We start from the raw sequence: 21628 nt of genomic DNA on the forward strand, positions 1-21628 counted from the left end.
AGTTGTTATTTTAAAAATGGAATGTGTCATCCAGCTTAACTAGTTTTGCTACGATCGGTCGTGCGTGCGCATGCACATCTATAGTCAGGGAAGATGCACCCGCATGCACATGCGTGACTGACTTTAGCACTCTTTGAGTTCTTGAAAAGTTCAATAACCATTATAACCAGTTTAGATTTTTACTTGGAAGATAATTCACTCAGATTGTTCATTCTGGTAAAGAGCCAGTGTAAATTAACATCATAAACGTCGGCTATGTGAAGTTCAAAATACTAACATGGACAATTACACCAGAGGTACAATCTGCCAACTACAAAATCATTACCACTAATTCCTTCAAAACCTGCACACTATAATTTTACAAGCTGACCCCCAAATCGCTCAATTCTCTCTTCTTTTCTAGGGTCGAAACTCGCCCGATTCAGGAGCCCTGAATATCGCGTAATAGACAAAAGCATACTCCTAAAATAACTTTACCAGTTACCACTGAATACAAAATTGACCTACTATACTATGTACGGCAGCGTAAAAGAACTCCCCGGCAGAATGAAGACGAGATCAACCTATTGAGGATGACTATTATGTGTTTGAGGAACCTGAGCGCTCATATTGCCAATCAATGTCTCTGGTTGCGACGGAACAACAGGTGGTGGAGATGTCAAATTTGGTGGAGGTCTCGCCGCTTGAGTGGGTTGGGTTGGCGCTATTATGAACTGGTGAAAAGCAGCACTGTAAGCCCGACCTGACAGACTTCCGCGCATACGACCTGTTGGTCGCCAGTTCTGCTCAGATGACAAATCCACCGATCCATCAGCCCCTGAAACTGCTTGCATCGTACCTCCTACGTTTACTGGCAAAGATGGCCTGGTTCTCGGAGTTTGATTTTGAACTGGCATGGATGGAGACTGCCTGGCCATGATCGCAGCTAGGTGAGTACCAGCCTTGAACCTCTGTTGGTTGTTTAAAGAACTTGATGTTTGACCAGTCCCAACTTGTGCATTTCCTTGTTGGATATGTGCCCGCGAGAGATGTGAAGATGATCGAATGGAGCTTGAAGACTGACCCATAGTCTGGGGAGTCCTTGCATTATTAAAAGCTTGCTGTAAGTGTGCATTCTGGAAGTCCATGAGCCCAGGAGATGCTCTGTTAGCACTTTGCAGTTGACTCGGAACTGGAAGGCCAACAACCTGTTGGACAGATTGCCCGTGAATGAAGGACTGATCTTGACGATCCCAGTTCTGTAAGATTAATGAAACGAAACTCGGTAACATTAAAGTGCAGAACAAGAAAAGATCCTCTAGATTGGAAATAGAAAATTTTCTCTAGAATGCTTTGACCAACAACCAATCAAACTGGAAAATACTGATTAAACCAAGTCAATTTCAGGTCCAGCGTCCAGGGTTTCCCATTTGCATTTATACTGATTGCGACCACCATAACAAAATGGACATCAAGAAAAGAGGGAGCACTAACCTGTGTAGTTTGTGAGGGATGTTGCAGTGAAGATGAAGCAATGTTTGACACTTGAAGCGGATTCATTCGGGGCCTAGAAAAGTGTTGCTGCCTTTCCAAATCACTACATACTGCATTGACACCATTTGCTGTGGGTGTGATAGATTGTCCAACCTGAGAACTAAGAGAGGCACTAGAGGGAGTTGAGGAATTCCAACTAGTTCTTGGTCTTTGTTGCAAACCTGGTCCCTGAGACTGTGCAGGGAGGGCCTGAACTGCCGTTGGAGTCCTGGGTAATACTCTGTGTGATGCAAATCTCCCGTACTCATTGTTAGCAGCTGAACTTGCAAACTGTGACTGTTGCCACTGAAAATTATTGGGAGAAGAAAATTGATGCATTGCAGACGCCACAAGATCAGTGGTCAAATGACTCTCAGTTCCTCGATCAAGTGCAGGAGAAACAGCATCAGTCAACACAGGCGACTGTAAATTTGCAGGACCAGTGTGAGGAATAACACCACCCATTTGCGTGTCTGACCTTATACCGGAGGCCAACGAACCATTAGCAAAGAAAATTCCAGACCAAAAGTCATCCTCTAAATGAGCAGCAACAGTTTGATTAACCCTGTTTGTGTTGCTCAAAGGTTTCACATCTTCAGTTTCGCAAGCACTCACAGTGTCCATCTCAGTATCGTCCTCAGTAAGATCCAGAACATTAGCAAGTGCAGTTGAGACACGGGTAGATTCTTCCTGCTGAGAGCTTTCTTTTGGAAGGCCCTTATCATATGCCCGATCCACATCATCATCATTCTCCAATACAGCTTTCCATGATCCATCCATGGAGATTATTACTTCAGCAACATTCTTTCCTACCTCTCTCAGGACCTGGGGGAGAAAACCAACTGGTTTATCAATACAAGAAAAACATAACGCAAATAAAAATGGAAAATGCAAATAAGTAGCTACTTGCCTTAATCATATTTTGATCAACACAAATGTCCAAAAAGCAGACATACTGATTACAGTGGGGGCAGCGCCATGAAGGTCGTCTTAAATTTATACCAACAAAGTTACTGAAGTCGAAACACTATTAAGTCACCAAAAAGAAAAAAAAAATTTGAAATTAGAAGACAGTATTGAACTATCAGAACAGGAAAAGCTAGATCGTTCCATGTCCAATTACAGAATAACTTAACTTTTCATCAACTATCCGAGCTAGACAGTATTTGAATCTCAAGTTCCCAAGCAAATAAAATATCAGTGTAATATTGTATGTTAGTTACCACTGCTAGGTTAAATAGGAAAATTTGACTGAGTATATAAAGGATAACAGAATTTAGTGTCTTCTATTCCTATTTCTCGACTCCGCCTTCAAACCTCAACTATTATCAAGAGAACAGTTGGTGGGGCACAGAAAAAACTTTTCCTTTAGCCTTTCCTGTCTTCCCTACAAACCCTATAGTGGAAATAAAGGTTTCTTTTAATTTCTTTTCTGTTCCCTGAGGATGAACAATCATAGTAATATTTTTTTAATATCAAAATTTGAACCTGAACTCATAAGAAATATCTGTCAAAAGTAAAAATCTGAAACCATGTGACCTTGAAGTGGCACATGTAAAGCACTCGTACAGATAAGGGAAGTGGCATAAGTGCACAAGTCAAAAAGATCTGAGGTCCCATTAAAAACCAACATGCAAGCAAGATGCATATAGATCGCAGAACAATTTTACATGGCTCAAAAGCTTGTTACATGTTGATTATGTAGGAACTTGGAAACATAAATTTGAAACCAAAGGCATCAACAGGAGAAAATGAACATATGTATAATATGTGTATAGCTGCATGGACCACTCACTTGAAGATGTTTGCACAATCGACCTTTGACAGGAGTTTTGATACGTGTATAGCTGTTTTGCACATGAAAGCAAATGTAACAATCAGCATCATATCAACGAAGTTTGATCAAATAGGTATTGGCAAAAATACACATTTTGATGCATTTTAATGTAGAAAAAGAGGACAAGATATGCGACACAACTTCAGCACATTAACAGTGTTATTCACACAAAATAGGACATGGCCAAAATGTTATGTTAACCGTTGAAATCAAAACTTAACAAATATTGAAGCAGCTGACCAAGCTGATGAAAAACAATATAAACCCTTTGAACTATGCTATCTTCCAAAAAAAACCAAATCAATCTTTCCCAATCTGAATTAATTAAAAAAAGCAGAAATCCCATAAGATTTCTAGCATTAGACATTTCTGCTGAAGGTAATAGTGCGGTTCAGGTCAAAATGTCCAAGGAATACATATCTCAAAGGTAAAGGATAATAAATAAACTAATAATATTCAAAACAAAATAAGCTAAGAAAAATATTACCCAAGCAACAAATATCACGGCGTACCTTATGGGACAATTGAGAGATATTCTTGATGGCCCTTCGATTATATCAGAATCTAATGATTGAAATAAAACAGTTATCATTTAAACATACTATACTATGGTACAAAGCCCAATGGATTTCAAAAGTTTAGGTAAGATGACATATCTACATAGTGTATAAGAATAAATTGAAAAGTAATCATGTGTAACACCTGAATCTGACGAAGGTACAATGGGCTGAGTATAATCTTTCAGTGTTGAAGTGTCAGGTGATGATGTGATGCGCATAAAGGCAACCACAATGATATAGTGACCTAAAAGTAGTTACATTACAGTCAGAGCTGGAAGAATATTGTACAACAAAACTACAATACTTAGACCATGAAGACTTGCACCCAAGCTCACCATTGAACTGGCCCACAGCTTGAAGAAGGTTTGATCCAAATTTAAGCATTCCAGTCACAACTGATGGCATCTGCGGTCCAGTATCCTGACAAACAAAATGTAAGACACAGACTGTTACTAAATAAATACTATGGTACAACCCAAATTCAGTCATTTGTATCTAGCTATTGAGTAAGTGGAACCACACAAACCATTAAAACGTTTGTCCTTCTATCTACTCCCTTTCCATTTAGAAGAAAGCTACAGAAGTAAAAGAAATGTCATCAGAATAGATAGGTAACACCTCCAACGAAAATAAAAGATTAAGAGGAAAATGAGCTGTACTTCACTTGTGGCGGACTTATAATACACGCAGATGTCTCCATATTATCTGTTTGTGCTACAAATAACCGCTTCAGGAAAATAAAAAAGGGTGAGATCAAGAATTACTTTCATAAATCATATTTCCAATTCAATGCATGAAAGGAAAAACAGTATAAAGTACAATTTAAAGCACAAAGCGAAAAACCACCACAATTGTAGAACCAAATTGTAACTGTTTAACTAGTTGGAAAATGCATCAAATGAGACTGAAGTAAATAACAGTTCATAGAATAAAAATTACAGTGATTCTACCCCTAAATTATTGACTATTTGTGGGACTTACCAAAATTTATATAATTAACAGTTCATAGAATAAAAAGTATATGTAGCATGCCCAAAGTTTGAACAAATAAGTTATACTTAAAAGTACAGACTTAAAGGTTAACACAATCACGTTTTTTCACGAGGGTTAACAACAATTATGTTGCTATGATATATAAACTGCACTAGTGTTTTATAACTATAAAGAAAAAACTGTGTGAATGTTGTGCATTATGGCAAAAAGGGCTTGCCAAAAGAATGGGACAAGGTCAAGCAACCTTGTTTGTAATAATCTCACACATTTGTAAACCAACACAAGTACACAAATATATACATAAGTACATATACGAAATATGGGGTATGGGGAATAAGAATTTAGGAGACATAAGCCATCTGTTAGACCATTTATGGACGATTGATGGGCTTGCTACATGCATGTATGTGTCTATGTGTATTATGCATGATCACACGTGTGTGCTTGCATGTGTGTGTGCATCCACGCATGTGTAAAAAAAAATTAACAAGAACTCATGCACTTACAAACACTACCAACATTGCAACTAATTCAAGAAGATGCTTACAATTTTTTCTTGAGGAGTATATACTGTACTCTTTGAAATATGGAAATCAAGCACGTACGTTCCATATCCAGGCTACAACACAATGACACATACTTCAAAACAAACCCCCAAAAAAAAAATTATGTTAAAAGAAAAAAAAATTTGAAAAAAAGAATGAAGAGCCACCTTGACTTCGAGAGAGGCAAGTATCTGGCCCATATTCATCAGTGGATAATATCTGCAAACAAAACCCAAACACACGCACAAGGAGGTCTTTCAAAAATGTATTTGTATCGTCAGCATGGTTATTAGAAGGAGCAAATAAAGGATACTTTAAATATTAGGAACTGAAGAGGTCAAATGTAAACATCAACCAGAAACACAACACAAACTGAATACAGTGTGGAGAAAGTTAACATTTAATTGCTTCAATATATATATAATACATAATTCAAAGATGTCAGGCCACGTAACTTCATTATCCTTGCATTCATGAAAAACTTCTACCTATTCCTGGTAAAACTCTAATTTCTAAATTCTATCATGGCCGCATGGCTCAGGATCATTAGGCTAAGATGATATGTCGTGAAAGAAAGTAAAAAAGTATAGCAGAAGTTCCACCTTTTCATTATTGTGTCCACAGTAGAGAGACAACAGCTAGGTCCAGTTTTAAAATCTCCTGGGAGCCAGAAGCTACTCCCTGTCTATAATTGCAAAGAGATGATCATCAGAAACATCTACATGAAAGAAATAACAGCAATAATAAACAAAGTAACAGCAAACCTCATTAGCTAGAGAAAATAGTTCTTCAGTCTCCTTTTCTGAAAACCATCCAGTCTTACAAGCATTCTACCAAGAAAAACACAACGTCAGCTGGAAAACTCATGCCTATATGTTCAAATTCTTTCAAACTTGATACAAAAACAAAACCAAATATACCTTCTAGTAAAATGAGGGAAAAAGTAAAAACATGAACAAAGAGCAAGCCACGTATAAGACTTGGGCAAATGTGTAACACCCATTTGGCATTCATTCAATAAAACTAAAGGCATTATGGTAATACCTTAACAGAGATCATCAGCACCATGATAGCAGCTTCCAATACTTTGTCACTCCTACGCTGGCATATCTGCACAAAACATGCTCAAGTATAAATCTTTTTCACTGCTAAAAAAAAATAAAAAAAAATTCGGAAGACAACATAGAACAGGGCATTGATGAACTAGAAGAAGAAAACTCCAATACCTGCTTCAACAACGCAGGCAAATCGTGGGCTATCGTCGGAATCTCATTGTTTGCAACGGCATAATCAATGCCTCTACATGTGCCAAAACAATTTCAAAAAAAAAAAAAAAAGGGGAAAACAAAGAAATTGAAAATAGGGTTTGAGAAAGAGGTAGAAGCTAGTACCTGGAAAGGGAAAGGCAGAGATTGAAGAACTCCATGGCCTCGCCACGGTAGCCAGATTTGACGTGAGCAGCCAAGCGCTCAGCCACGGCGGCGACTCGGTAGGAGTTGACGAGCGAAGCCGAGAGTTGCTGCTGCCCAACGCCGCCTACGTTCAGACTCACTAAATTGTTCACCACCGCCTGCGGTGTTAGCGTTGTTCCATTCATTAGCCCACACACCCACACACAGACACGGCCCACTTTCTCTCTCTATCTCTATCTTCAGGTTTTTCAAATGTTACTATAAAAACTGAAGGAAAAGTGAATTGAAAAGGTTCCGGGAAAATATAAAGTAAACCAAACAAAATATGCGGGACCCATGCCACCACATCTCTTATAATTTCCACCTGTATTTAGATAACTTCCCGGGGGGGTTTTTTTTTTAAATTTCTTTTTAATCTGCTAAGCTCATGTATAACCAAGAATTTAGGGTTTAAACTCTCGAATTTTAAACGAATTTATAAATTCTAAACAAACCAATTGTGTTAAGACGAATTATAAACAACAAAAGCATGTGGCACTTGAAGTCAAGCGGTTAAGAGCATTATCTTTTACATCTAAAATCCTATGTTCGATTCTTTCATTTTTCAATATTGATTATATAAAATCAAAAAAATTGACAAGAAAATCAGCTAGCAATTGATAAATTGGAGGGTGAAGTCAGAAAAATTTGCCTACAAACCGAACTTGAGAATAATTTTTATGTGCTACTATATAGAGAAAAAAAAATTTAGAATTTGGTAAAATGAAGATTTTATGAGTAATTTGTACGTGTTTAAACTCTAAGATGTGCACCAATTTAATCTAACTTCGGATCAAACGATTGTGAATCAAATGGGAAACTAGTTGGCTTAAATCACACCATGACAAGAACAAAGAAATTGCCTTGAAATTAAGAGGTCGCTACATATTGCAAAGTAAAATTGCGTGATAAGAAATCAATTGTTGTTGAACAATAAGTGAAATCTGTATAAAACTTGTGCAGAGATTTTTGAAGAAATTTATTTGAAATCAGTTATGGGATCTGTTTCATGAATGGGCGTAGAAATTCTGCCAGTCTCAGAGAATATAAACATGTTCGAACTTGGGAATTAAAACGCTAATAAGTTTTAAGAAAAATTAGGTTTTAGACATAATTAACTTTATTAATTAGTTTGTAAGATATTGGATATTTTGGTTTTAGTTTTAATACCTAGGAAAAAATTACTATTTTGGATTAGCCCAAAGAGAGGCCCAGATTCGTTGGCCCATTTGTAAACCTATACAGTAAATGACGCTTTTGCCCCTGAATGTTTAAACAAGGCGCGACTTCTCTGTTTCGTTTTCGTTCTCGTTCGTTTGGCAGCAGCTTCGTGTTCTTCTCTGTTTCGTCTTCGAGCTCAGTTGTTTGGCAGCAGATTTCGTTCGTTTGGCAGGCAAATTTCGTTCGACGACGAGCAGCAACGACGAGCAGCAACGACGACGATCAGCAACGACGAGCAGAAACCACCACCAACAACGACAACCACTGACGACTATCGAAGCGATTTTCACTCTCTTGGGAAAAAAACAGTAAGAAAATGACCCTCTAACACAGATTTGTCTTCGATTTTAGGGATTACACATTTTTGCTGTTGTTCTTTATGCAATGCAGTTTTTGGAAAAATGGATGAATCGTTGGATTCAAAACTACTCTTCGTTTAGGTTTTGCTTCGTTTATAGGGATTAACCATTCAAAATCATTGGATTCAAAATTTCTGGTTGTTTGTACTAAATTTTGAACCAGAAACTGCAATGCAGTTTCTGGTTCCATAATTCAATTTCAGAGTGCTTTTTGCTAGGGTTTATGGGAATATTATAACTGCTCATGAAGTCAAACGTGTTTTGATATTCAGTACTGTCTTTGCATTTTGATTTCTGGTTGTTTGTAGCAAATTTTGAACCAGAAACTGCAATGCAGTTTCTGGTTCCATAATTCAATTTCATAGTGCTTTTTGCTAGGGTTTATGGGAATGTTATAACTGCTCATGAAGTCAAACGTGTTTTGATATTCTGTTTTTGTTTGTTGTTTTGTTTGCATTTTCAAGGCTAATGGAGGTGTGTGTCATTGCCAAGTGCACATATAAGTCGGAAACCATCATGTTTTCAGTTTCATCAGAGTCATCCATGGTTGATATTTTGAAGACATTGTGTCTGAGGTTTAGGGGTTTGCAGTTGGGTTGTTTCACATTACGGTATTCGGTGCCCAGTTATCCGAGTTGTTTTCTAGAAACGGATAGCGATTTGGACTTGATGAGGACATTTTTGTTGATATCAAATGAGAAGACTGTTGATATTTTAGTGAAGGATTTATGCGGGAGCAGTGAATATAGTGGTGATTTTTGTGTAAATAAGGAGTTGATAGCATGTGAAAAGGGCGAGTCGTCGTGTTCTAGTACTGTCGAAGACAGAAACGAGTTTTTGGGCAGGTCGAAGAGAGCAAGTGCTAAGCCTTTGTTGTCGAATGAGTGGGAGACATACATACATCATGTGGGGCAGAAGTTTGACGGTGGTGCAGAGGAGTTCCGGTTGAAATTGTGCAAGTACGCTCTTGAAGTAGGATTTAATTTTGAATATGCCGGCAATGACAAGAAGCGGGTGGTTGCTGTTTGTTCGAATAAGAAATTGGAGGGTTGCAGCTGGCGTGTTTATGCTTCTCGTTGTGAAGCTACTGGAAGTTTTGTAATTCGGACGTTAAATAATGTTCATACATGTGCGGGTCGGATACGGGAATCAAAGAGTAAGATGATGAGGTCTCGTGTGGTGTCCTCCCTCATTGTGGACAGAATTCGTGCAAAACCAGAGCTGAAGCCAGTTGAGATTATACACGAGTTCAAAGATTATTATGGTATAGACATTTCATACTACCACGCATGGTTTGGCAAAGAGTTAGCTAAATTGGACGTTCACGGTGATGAGTCGAAGTCCTTCAACGAGTTAGTGTGGTATGTGGACGCGGTAAAGGAAACTAACACTGGTTCTCTCTGCACTCTTGATTGTGAAGCTGGAATTAATCGCTTTCGACGGTTTTTTGTGTCTTTTGGCGGTTGCATTGCTGGATTTCAATATTGCATACCCTTGTTGTTCATTGATGCTACGTTTTTGAAGAGCAAGTACAAGGGGCAGCTTCTGTGTGCTTCGGGAAAGAATGGAAATCAAGGTATGGTTACTGTAATGTATTGCAGATTTTCATTTGTTGCAATTTTTAGCAGAAACTGCATTGCAGTTTCCCTTTTTTGAGCAGATTTGTTTTCATAAACTGCACTGCAGTTTCCCTTTTTTGCTTATACTTGTGCTTTTGGTTTTGTTTTGCAGGGTTTTATCCTCTAGCTTTTGGAGTTGTTGATTCTGAGACAGAGGAGAATTGGACTTGGTTTCTTCAACATTTGGCTTCTATATTGCTACCGATGGGGAGAGTGGTGACCTTTTTCTCGGACCGCAATCAAGGTTTGTTAAATGCAATGGGGTTTGTGTTTCCCGGATGGCCTCATTCTTACTGTTATTATCACCTCAAACAGAATTTGATATCAAAGTACCCGAAGTCAGGTTATGGGAAACTGCTCCAAGACCGTGTTATCAATTTATTTAGTAGATGCGCATATGCTGTTACGGAGGAAGAGTTTAAGGTAGCAATGGAGGAGTTGGTGATTGTTGGGAGTTCGAAAGTGAAGACATTTATATCTGATTTGTCTAGAGATCACTATGCCAACGCATTTTTCAAAGGAATGCGTTACGGGGAGATGGCAAACAGTTTAGCGGAGTCCTTTAATAATTGGGTTGGTGTGTTTCGAGATTTGCCGGTGCTACCTTTGATAGAAGGGATTCGACAGAAATTGATGGTATTGAATTCTCAACGAAGAATTGAAGCGGAGAAGTGGACAACAGTTTTGTGTCCGGAGATGGAGACTAGACTCTGTGAAAATGCGGAGGCCGGTAGGACTTGGGCAGTTCGTCGTTCTAATAGCACTGTTTTTGAAGTATTTGCTGATTATTCTGTTATGGTTGATCTCGAGCAAAGGACTTGTTCTTGCCGTCTTTGGCAAATTGACGGTTTTCCTTGCACACATGCGGTGGCTGCAATCCTAGCAAAGAGAGATTCAGTTTATGATTACGTGGAGTGTTACTACAAAACCGACTTCTTTCGAAAAGCCTATGAGAGTCCTATTTTTCCTATTCCAGATATTGGGAAAGGATTGGGCAGCAATGGTTCTGCCGCTGGAGTTGTGCTTCCGCCAATTACAAAGAGGCCAGCCGGAAGACCACCAACAAAGAGGATCAAAGTTTTTGGTGAATTTAAAAGGCCATTGAAATGCAGTCGGTGCAGTGTTGCTGGGCACAATAGGAAGACTTGCAAGGCTATTATATGAACACTCCTTCTCATTTGACAATTTTTTATTTTAGATATGGTTTAGCGAATATATAGTCAGTTTCTGCGTTGCACTTTTTGCAAAAACTGTATTGCAGTTTTAGTTGCTTGTAATTGGCTACACAGCGTCTAATTGGATATTGTGATTCTTTTTTGAAGTTAATGAAAATTATACAATTGTTTAATGAGTGGATATTCGTTTTCGACTGCCATTCAATGCTTGTTTTCAGATTTTGAGCAGATTTTGTTGCAGAAACTGCAATGCAGTTTCTGTTTATTTCAGATTTTGTTGCAGAAACTGCATTGCAGTTTCTGTTTATTTCAGATTTCTGTTTATTTCAGATTTTGAGCAGATTTTGTTGCAGATTATGAGCAGAAACTACATTTCAATGCTGACCTACTTAAATGTGTTTTGAACAAAGTTTTAGTACTTTGATTATGGCTTTGGCTTTTGGGTTCTTTTCACATTTTTGGATATTGTGATTCTTTTTTGAAGTTAATGAAAATTATACAATTGTTTAATGAGTGGATATTCGTTTTCGACTGCCATTCAATGCTTGTTTTCAGATTTTGAGCAGATTTTGTTGCAGAAACTGCAATGCAGTTTCTGTTTATTTCAGATTTTGTTGCAGAAACTGCATTGCAGTTTGTTTGTTTCCTTTTGGTTTTGTTGCATCCTGTTCCAAGATTATATTACAGTTTATATATGTATAGGAAATATGTTCTCATATTCCAAGAAGCCTCTTTCTTTCTCTGTTCTTCACCCTTTGTACTCTTGAAGGAACATCAGGTGTTGGAGCATCTTGCTTCTTCTCTTCTTCTCTCTCTTCTTGTTGCTTCTCTTCTTCTTTCTTTTCTTCTTCTTTCTCTTCAACTGGTTGTGTTGGTTGTTTTGTAGGCAGATCCATCTCCATTTCAAAGATTGTTGGGTCTGACAACAAGCTTTCAATTTCTGCCTTGTACTTTTCTTGAATCTCCTTTTTCTTGGCAATCTTCTCCATGTCAATACCAGTTTCCTTGCCTTCCAATTCTGCAATCCTCCTTTTCAGATTTTGTATTTCATTAAGCTGAACTGTAGATTCCACTGTCATGGTGGCAGTCACACATTCTTCATTATCTAATTTCTCTATGTATGTTGCCAACTCCACTTCCAGCTCCTTTGATCTCTTTTCTGCTTGGATAAATATATCCCACAATTCCTTCATTTTCTTCTCACTGTCTTCATTCTTTTCATCCTTCCACAGTTGTAATCTTTCCGGGCAAACGAAGCTAGGATCTTGTTGTTGGTGGTAGTTGATTTGGTCTGTCATGGACTTCACCAAGAGGTCTTGAATTGAATGATCAGGTTTTCCCTCATCATCTTTTTTTTTTTCCTGCATATTGAACAGAAACTAATTAGAAACTGCATTGCATTGGAGGAAACGAAAACCGAAATGCATAATTCACTGTTTAGAGATTCTTATACCTTGTCAAGAGGGTCTCCCTCTTCTTCGGTAGTTTTTCTCTTTTTATATGTTTTCAAAATACCCTGTACAATGAGATTGAATGATTCAGAAACTGCATTGGATAAAATGCAAACTGCAATGTAGAAAACACAAACTGCAATGCACTGTATACAGATTTCAATTACCTTCTCAACAGTGTCTTCCTCTTCCCTGGTAGTTTTTGGCTTTTTAGGAGTTTTGAAAATATCCTGTACAATGAGAATGATTTAGCATGGATTCACATTCAAGATACATTAAAACAGAACATGCGATAAATTGCATACCTCGATGTCATTCAAGTCCTTTATTTGGTTGAATCTTGTGTGGAGTTCCACAAGACTCCATTTAAGAATGGCAGGAGTTTCTTTCTCCTTGCCAAGGATTGGTTGTATGATGTTTGTCCTCTCACACAGTAGAAACTGCACAGTTCAAAAACAAGATATATCAGAAATTAGGTTGGAAACTGCATAGGATAAAACAGAAACTGCGTTGCAGTTTCCATTTCTGCATTGCAGTAAATGGAAACTGCATTGCACTAAATGGAAACTGCATTGCCTAAAACTCAAAATGCATTGCATAAGCCACTGTTTACTTACCAATATTAGGATAGTGCAACCCGAAACAGCTCCTATAGAGGCTTCTCCTCCCTTCTTTGCTTTTGCTTTTGCGGTCAAGGATTCATTCATGTAGTCTGAAACAGCTCTTGCCCACGAATAGCTTGAAAGTGTGTCTAGATTCACGCAGTGCTCAAATAATTTCCAATGCAAAGTAGATGAAGAGTTGGCAAAAAGGAATGTCATGCACAGCAGAATCAATATTAGGCTGACCACTTCCTTGTCGTAATCAACTTCTTCTTCTTCTTCTTCTTCTTCAGCTTCTTTCTTTTCTTTTCCTTTGTTCGTTTTTTTCTTTTGCTCTGTCTTTGCCTTTTCTTTCTTCGGTTGGTTTGCCAAGGCAATTGTCTTTTGTAATTCTGCTTCTACCTGGTTTTTTGAAGGTTTTCCCTTTTCTCCAAAGTGCCTTGTTCTGAAGGTAGCAGTGTACCTATCATTGACAAGTTTGACAGATTTGCCTTCATTTGGCAGTCCTAGAATCTGAGTCACTGCATTGCTTGTGATTTGGAATGATTTGGTTCCAAATTTGAAGGACTTTGTATCCGGATCAAATGTCTTGAGCAGCTGTGCTAAGTCAATGTCCGACTTATTCATGTTATTCATGTCAATTCTCTGGCGGTAAAACAGCTCGATCAAGTTCCAGAAAGGGGTTTTCTTGAGAAGCTTCTTCTGCCTTTCATTGAGCTTGTCCTTTATGTCTCTAATGATGCTGTTGAAAGCATAGGCATTGCACCGAAATTGGACATAGTCCGGGTGCTTTGCTTTCCGATCATAGTTTGGCTTTGGCTTTGTTTTGATCCTTTGAGCCATCGTTTTGATTCTGCGCTTTGGTTGGTTTTCAGCTTCATTCTTTTGTGGTGACATTTCTTGTTCCATTTTGTGATATGCACTGCAGTTTTTGTGGTCAAAATCTGCAACAAACAACCAGAAACTGCTGCTCAAAATTTGATGTGAAAAGAAACCAAAAGGCAAAAACAGTAGCTAAAACTAATATCAAAACACATTTAAATTCATGAGCAGTTATCACATTCCCATAAACCCTAGCAAAAAGCACTCTGAAATTGAATTATGGAACCAGAAACTGCAATGCAGTTTCTGGTCAAAATCAAAGACAAACAACCAGAAATCAAAAAGGCAAAAACAGTAGCTAAAACTAATATCAAAACACATTTAACTTCATGAGCAGTTATCACATTCCCATAAACCCTAGCAAAAAGCACTATGAAATTGAATTATGGAACCAGAAACTGCATTGCAGTTTCTGGTTCAAAATTTAGTACAAACAACCAGAAATCAAAATGCAAAGACAGTAGCTAAAACTAATATCAAAACACATGTAAATTCATGAGCAGTTATCACATTCCCATAAACCCTAGCAAAAAGAACTCTGAAATTGAATTATGGAACCAGAAACTGCATTGCAGTTTCTGGTTCAAAATTTAGTACAAACAACCAGAAATCAAAAATGCAAAGACAGTAGCTAAAACTAATATCAAAACACATGTAAATTCATGAGCAGTTATCACATTCCCATAAAGCCTAGCAAAAAGAACTCTGAAATTGAATTATGGAACCAGAAACTGCAATGCAGTTTCTGGTTCAAAATTTAGTACAAACAACCAGAAATCAAAAATGCAAAAACAGTAGCTAAAACTAATATCAAAACACATGTAAATTCATGAGCAGTTATCACATTCCCATAAACCCTAGCAAAAAGAACTCTGAAATTGAATTATGGAACCAGAAACTGCAATGCAGTTTCTGGTCAAAATCAAAGACAAACAACCAGAAATCAAAAATGCAAAGACAGTAGCTAAAACTAATATCAAAACACATTTAACTTCATGAGCAGTTATCACATTCCCATAAACCCTAGCAAAAAGCACTCTGAAATTGAATTATGGAACCAGAAACTGCAATGCAGTTTCTGGTCAAAATCAAAGACAAACAACCAGAAATCAAAAATGCAAAGACAGTAGCTAAAACTAATATCAAAACACATTTAACTTCATGAGCAGTTATCACATTCCCATAAACCTTAGCAAAAAGAACTCTGAAATTGAATTATGGAACCAGAAACTGCATTGCAGTTTCTGGTTCAAAATTTAGTACAAACAACCAGAAATCAAAAATGCAAAGACAGTAGCTAAAACTAATATCAAAACACATTTAACTTCATGAGCAGTTATCACATTCCCATAAACCTTAGCAAAAAGAACTCTGAAATTGAATTATGGAACCAGAAACTGCATTGCAGTTTCTGGTTCAAAATTTAGTACAAACAACCAGAAATCAAAAATGCAAAGACAGTAGCTAAAACTAATATCAAAACACATTTAACTTCATGAGCAGTTATCACATTCCCATAAACCCTAGCAAAAAGAACTCTGAAATTGAATTATGGAACCAGAAACTGCAATGCAGTTTCTGGTTCAAAATTTAGTACAAACAACCAGAAATCAAAAATGCAAAAACAGTAGCTAAAACTAATATCAAAACACATTTAAATTCATGAGCAGTTATCACATTCCCATAAACCCTAGCAAAAAGAACTCTGAAATTGAATTATGGAACCAGAAACTGCAATGCAGTTTCTGGTTCAAAATTTAGTACAAACAACCAGAAATCAAAAATGCAAAGACAGTAGCTAAAACTAATATCAAAACACATTTAACTTCATGAGCAGTTATCACATTCCCATAAACCCTAGCAAAAAGAACTCTGAAATTGAATTATGGAACCAGAAACTGCATTGCAGTTTCTGGTTCAAAATTTAGTACAAACAACCAGAAATTTTGAATCCAACGATTTTGAATGGTTAATCCCTATAAACGAAGCAAACCTAACGAAGAGTAGTTTTGAATCCAACGATTCATCCATTTTTCCAAAACTGCATGCATAAAGACAACAGCAAAAATGTGTAATCCCTAAAATCGAAGACAAATCTGTGTTAGAGGGTCATTTTCTTACTGTTTTTTTCCCAAGAGAGTGAAAATCGCTTCGATAGTCGTCAGTGGTTGTCGTTGTTGGTGGTGGTTTCTGCTCGTCGTCGTTGCTGCTCGTCGTCGTTGCTGCTCGTTGTTGGTGGTGGTCGTTGCTCGTCGTCGTTGCTGGTCGTCGTTCCTCGTCGTCGTTGCTGCTCGTTGTTGGTGGTGGTCAGTGTGGAACTATCTCTGAGTTTCTGTAGTTGAAGATGAAAGGTCGCGCGAAAGGGTTTTTGGAACTGATTCAATTTGAGTAGTGTCGTTTTTTGTTCTGTTTTCAGTCTTGTTATGTCGTTTTGTTGAGTGGGTAAAAACTAAATATCTATATTTGACAATAAAGCACAATGACACATGTAGTAATTTTAGTGCTCTTCAATGTTATTTTAGTAAAAGTAAGTGTTACTTTACTGTCTTTGGTCTTATATTAATTAAGTAAAATTGTATATCTATCTTTCAAATTAGTAAAGTATTTTATGTTTTAAAACTAAAGCTCCCTAAGTTTTATGGGCAATGCCAAATTAATAATTGCATAAGACCTTTGCAATTCACTGAACAAACTTCTCTCTCATTTTTCATCAAGTTTGCCCTAAAAAACCACTAAACCAAAAGCCAAATTGCCCAAGGCTCAACAGCCACCAATATCCCATAGTGGCCCTGCCAAAGGAGAGCAACAGAACCCCGCCCCCTGCTGTAATTTCAGGCAATGGTGGAGTTTCTCGAGAGCATAAAGGCAATTTTGTAAGCAACAGAAAATATAGGTTCTGCCATGAAACAAAAACTTCTACAATTCAACGTGATGGAGTCGGAATATTTCAATTATACGGTTAAATTTAGCTTTTCTCCCTTTTTTGGGAAGAAAATAAAAGTCGAACTAATTCTGGTACTAATGGCTCTTTTGACGCTGTAGAAATAACTATGCAGCTTCATACTTCTGTACGGCACAAAAGAAGGCCGAGGTGAATCATCAACCTTGCGACGGAGACAGCCAAGCAGCACAAGATGATACAGAAGATGTGTGTTCTCTGAAGTTGCAATCGATCAGCCCTTACCCTGCGTGAGAGAAAAGTACGCGGTTAAATATCATCCGGATCACAGAATGACAGTTGATAAGCTTAATGACATCCAAGGTCACTGAATAATAAATCAGCAAAGAGATTTCTCCATAACATCAGGTGAATCAAAAAAAATATTCCAACGGCAAAAACACATCGCCAATTCCTTTAGCCAACAGCTTCCACCATCCATTCAGTACTAATTGACCTACTGTAATTATTCAAGGACGCTACTCGGCTAAGACAATTCTTCTTACAATTCATTCGTCAAAGCTTCTAAACTATTACTACCATGATAATATAAATACATCTCCAAGAAACATTCAAAACTAATTTTTTCCTTATTGTGCTATTTGGAAGAAATTTCTAATCTCTGTACCTTATGAGGTGGAGTTCCTGGTCTTAACATGTTGTTGCCTACTCCAAGCTTTCCTTTCTTCTCGGATGCTTTCAAGATCTGGAAGGAACATGTCAATGTATCATCTACACTCATCATGGCACCAGCATTATCGAACTCCCCACAGTAATTTGGTGCTGAAAATATTGTCACCAGCTTCCGCTTTCCAAAAAACTCATACCCATCTTCCACAACCTGATAAAGGAAACCCAATAAATCCAATAAGAGGTGGACAAACATTAAGAACACTACTAAATAACATACAGTTTGCATCTCAGGCCAGGGAAAAGCATGTGCTCATAAACACTGACATACAGATTGTACTTCAGCATTAATTGAAAGACAGAATTGAGTATGTGACCAAATATGTGGGACACAAGAACTCTTACTGTCGTAGGAATTTTTTCTGGTGTAAAACTATTTGCTCAAAAAATTTATAACAGAGCCAAACACAAGATACCAACCTAATTGACAAGCCATGATCACAAAGTTGAGAGCCAGTAGTGGAAGGAAAATCATGAGGCATAGAAATCTACCCAGAAAAACAAATATATCATGCACATACGCAAAGAAATTCAAATTATAACTTACTCCACTATTCTTTTACATGTTCACCAACATATGAAGGATGAAATTTTGAATAAAGTTACTTCAAAACGTTCATAATATTACTGTCGTGACAAATGGAACTGTACAAGTTAAGATGATTATTTGAAGATGCATTACATCAGGTTGAGTTGTCAGTTCCCAGACTTAGTGCATACACGAGCACACAGGTCCAATTCAGTTCCAAACGAGAAACCATAAAAGAAAAAAGAAAATTAAGTCGTATTACCTGATGAGCACGGCAAATGAGATCAAGGTCATGTTTCTGGAGGAACTCAGCAACCTTGTCAGCACCAAAAGTATAGGACACGCCACGGTCATTCTCTCCCCAACCTTCAACATCTTTATCAGGATCAGCCCATAATAGATCACAGAGAAGGCCCTGATCTGGCACGTCCACCGGCCGGGCAATATTCCTAATCTGATCCAAGTTTTTCAAATCAGGAGAAAGACCACCATGCATGCAAAGGATCTTTTCATCAATAAGTGCCGCAACAGGAAGACAGTTGAAGCAGTCAGTAAATGTCTTCCAAATGCGAACATTAAATCTTCTCTTGCACTCATCATAGAACCCATATATGCGGTTGATGGAAGCACATTCATGGTTGCCTCTAAGGAGAAAGAAGTTCTCCTTGTATTTGATCTTATAGGAAAGGAGAAGGCATATTGTCTCTATGCTCTGCTTACCACGATCGACATAGTCCCCTAGGAATAAATAATTGGCCTCAGGTGGGTACCCACCATACTCAAACAATCGCAAAAGATCAGAAAACTGACCATGAACATCTCCTGTGAAACAATGACGGAAAATGGATCGGTGTTATTGTAGTATTCAACAGAGCATATCTCTTCGGTTCAGGAAATGAATATAAAAATTTCTTAATTAGTCAATCGAACAAATATACACCTACAAGGTGGCCCTTACTATTTAATTAAATGAAATAAGATTTTTTTTTTTTTTACCATTATAAGCCGAAACGGATTTCCCTTATATAAAGCAAACATTTCTAGAACGCAAACCAAACAAAGGTTGATGGTCATGAATATAAAATTACTTAAAGACCAAAATTCTTTTAGAACACCTGAATCGCCTTAACAAGGTAGGACACTGATGCCAGAAAGTGAACTGAACCTAAGTTAAACAAAAAGGTGGAGTTCGGAAGCTATATGTGCCCTTCGTATCAAATAATTAGAAGATATATGTGCAAATAGCTCGTACGCTATCACAAGTTGATTGACACTTAGCTCTATGAGAGTGGTCAATCTACAAACACATGAAAAGTTGACTGACATTCGAGCAGTAGGTCCCAGTGCAATAAATGAGGATCGAATATATCGCCTAATGCATAGTAACATCAACCTTTTACATTCATCTGAGAGGGAAAAAAATCAAACTTTGACTACTTGCATGAGCCAATTTCCACCAAAAACAAATACCTACTTTCATGCGTCACAATGGTGCAGTTCAATGGCTGTCCAACAAATCCAACTTCAGAGAATGCCTACCCAGGCAAAGCACACATGGCACTGACAACACTAAATTAATACCCATCTAATCTAAAAAAATAAATGGCAACCAGAATACAGCCATATCATATACACTAGTATCAGGAGTACCTAGGGACTACTTTGCAGAGTAAGGAACCTAGCTAACCCACCAACAGGCAACCACCCAAGAAGAAACATGTCCAAGGCCCAAACAAGCCAAAGAATAACTTTTTTTTGGCCAGGAAAATAAGGCAATGAAAAACTGAAAGACCTCATAAACAACTTAGTCTGCCTAGAATCTTGCAAGCCTTTAGTAATGCTCGGAAGTTTTGCCACATAACCTCGCCAATGTCGCAAATTTTGGCAATGAAAACTACATTAAATCTCTTACCATCAAATTTTGGTTTATCAGACAAACACCGGTAACAATTTCTTATGTGCTAAAAACATACTTCGCACTCTACAATCGATATGATATACTCAGATGAGGCAAACTGATTAATGCATATGGAAACCCTTTCAAAGCTGTCCTGTTCTTTTCACTAGTAAATGCTCTTTCTGCTCTAATCAAATGCACCAGAAACTGACTCTACCCAAAAAAATCAATTTTTCTTAATACTTCTTAGAATCTAAAAAATTACATTATCTGCTCAAAGAAACTCCCAATTTCCAGTGAAGAAATCCTTTTCATGTGCATTGACCAGGAAAAAAAAAAATTAATCATTTTCATGTGCAAACCCACCCAAATTACTCTTTCCCACAATTAAGTCCAAATTCAACACATAAAACATGCAAACAAATTCAAATAAACCAAAACTTATCCGAACATAAAAACCAAAACTTTCAATCCAGAATCAATCATATCAAGTTCTTTACCGCAAATTTTTATCGGAGCTTCAAGCTCAAGAAGATTCGGCTGGCTGAGAAAGATCTCCTTGGAAGCGGAGCAAAGCTGCCTTATTTCGGCCTCCGTGAGCTGCACCTGTTTGGTGGTCCGGCCATTCTTCGCTGAGACAAGCCTCCGTATAAGATCGTCAACAACACTCTCGTCCATCACAGCAAAGCTTCTCTACACAACCCAAAATCGCACCCAGAAAAACCAAGCAAACAAAACAAAAGCAGAATACAAAACCCTAACTCTGTTTCGGCCTTGGGTGCGCTCAAAAGCAAGGATAAAGATCCGATTAACGCGTCTTTTGGCTAAAGGGATAAAAGCCTAAAAGAGAATCAGAATAACAATAATAGCTTCGAAATCACAAGCAGAGATTTTAGGAAATAATATCTTGGGCTTTATGGGTTGAAGAAGATGTGGTGGAGGTGTGCGTGGCGGCCATTTTCGGCTGGTAAATGACAGAGAGAGAGAGAGAGAGAGAGAGAGAGTTGAAAAAATAAGTCTTTAAGTGTGTAACAGTTGGGTTGGGTTTTGAGGGGACCCCTCTCTGCTTTGCGTTTAAGGGAGCCCTAAATAAAGTTTGAGCTAACCCTATCTGGAAACTTTGAGAGCATGCGCCTCGCACGTGCGCGGTCAACCTTGGTCAACTACAACTATAAATTAGAACACAATTTTTGTTTTGGTTTTTTGTAATGATGGGTTGATGATGATGGATCATGCATTTATCATGATGAAAATCATGACATTTTGGTGCCCTCCCAAACAATACACATATTTTTTCTTTTCTTTTTATCCTTTTAGAAGTGGAGAATGAAAGATTATCAAATTGTGACACACTATTTTATCATGTT

The 21628-nt window shown here is 37.7% G+C and overlaps 4 protein-coding genes across 4 annotated transcripts; 1 reads left to right on the forward strand and 3 right to left on the reverse strand.

Moving 5' to 3' along the window:
- On the reverse strand, positions 212–7139 carry LOC18777724 (E4 SUMO-protein ligase PIAL2). The gene is made up of 16 exons (XM_020564096.1): positions 6839–7139; positions 6674–6746; positions 6492–6557; positions 6212–6277; positions 6050–6132; positions 5615–5666; positions 5450–5521; positions 4569–4636; positions 4436–4484; positions 4245–4329; positions 4052–4153; positions 3862–3913; positions 3308–3359; positions 2423–2539; positions 1474–2337; positions 212–1238 (listed from the first exon to the last, which is right to left on the reverse strand). The coding sequence occupies exons 1-16, from the start codon at positions 7042–7044 to the stop codon at positions 564–566; spliced, it is 2682 nt and encodes an 893-aa protein (XP_020419685.1). The 5' UTR covers positions 7045–7139; the 3' UTR covers positions 212–563.
- On the forward strand, positions 8876–11434 carry LOC109949148. The gene is made up of 2 exons (XM_020563783.1): positions 8876–10054; positions 10210–11434. The coding sequence occupies exons 1-2, from the start codon at positions 8947–8949 to the stop codon at positions 11259–11261; spliced, it is 2160 nt and encodes a 719-aa protein (XP_020419372.1). The 5' UTR covers positions 8876–8946; the 3' UTR covers positions 11262–11434.
- On the reverse strand, positions 12969–14184 carry LOC109949149. Its single transcript, XM_020563784.1, has 2 exons — positions 13341–14184; positions 12969–13163 (listed from the first exon to the last, which is right to left on the reverse strand). The coding sequence occupies exons 1-2, from the start codon at positions 14166–14168 to the stop codon at positions 12999–13001; spliced, it is 993 nt and encodes a 330-aa protein (XP_020419373.1). The 5' UTR covers positions 14169–14184; the 3' UTR covers positions 12969–12998.
- Positions 16861–21305, reverse strand: LOC18777185 (serine/threonine-protein phosphatase PP1). The gene is made up of 4 exons (XM_007209302.2): positions 20762–21305; positions 18627–19186; positions 17774–17986; positions 16861–17392 (listed from the first exon to the last, which is right to left on the reverse strand). Exons 1-4 carry the CDS (start codon positions 20937–20939, stop codon positions 17381–17383), a joined length of 963 nt encoding a protein of 320 aa, XP_007209364.1. The 5' UTR covers positions 20940–21305; the 3' UTR covers positions 16861–17380.

The sequence above is a fragment of the Prunus persica genome, chromosome G5, assembly GCF_000346465.2.
Source record: "Prunus persica cultivar Lovell chromosome G5, Prunus_persica_NCBIv2, whole genome shotgun sequence".
In the NCBI taxonomy this organism is placed as follows: domain Eukaryota; kingdom Viridiplantae; phylum Streptophyta; class Magnoliopsida; order Rosales; family Rosaceae; genus Prunus; species Prunus persica.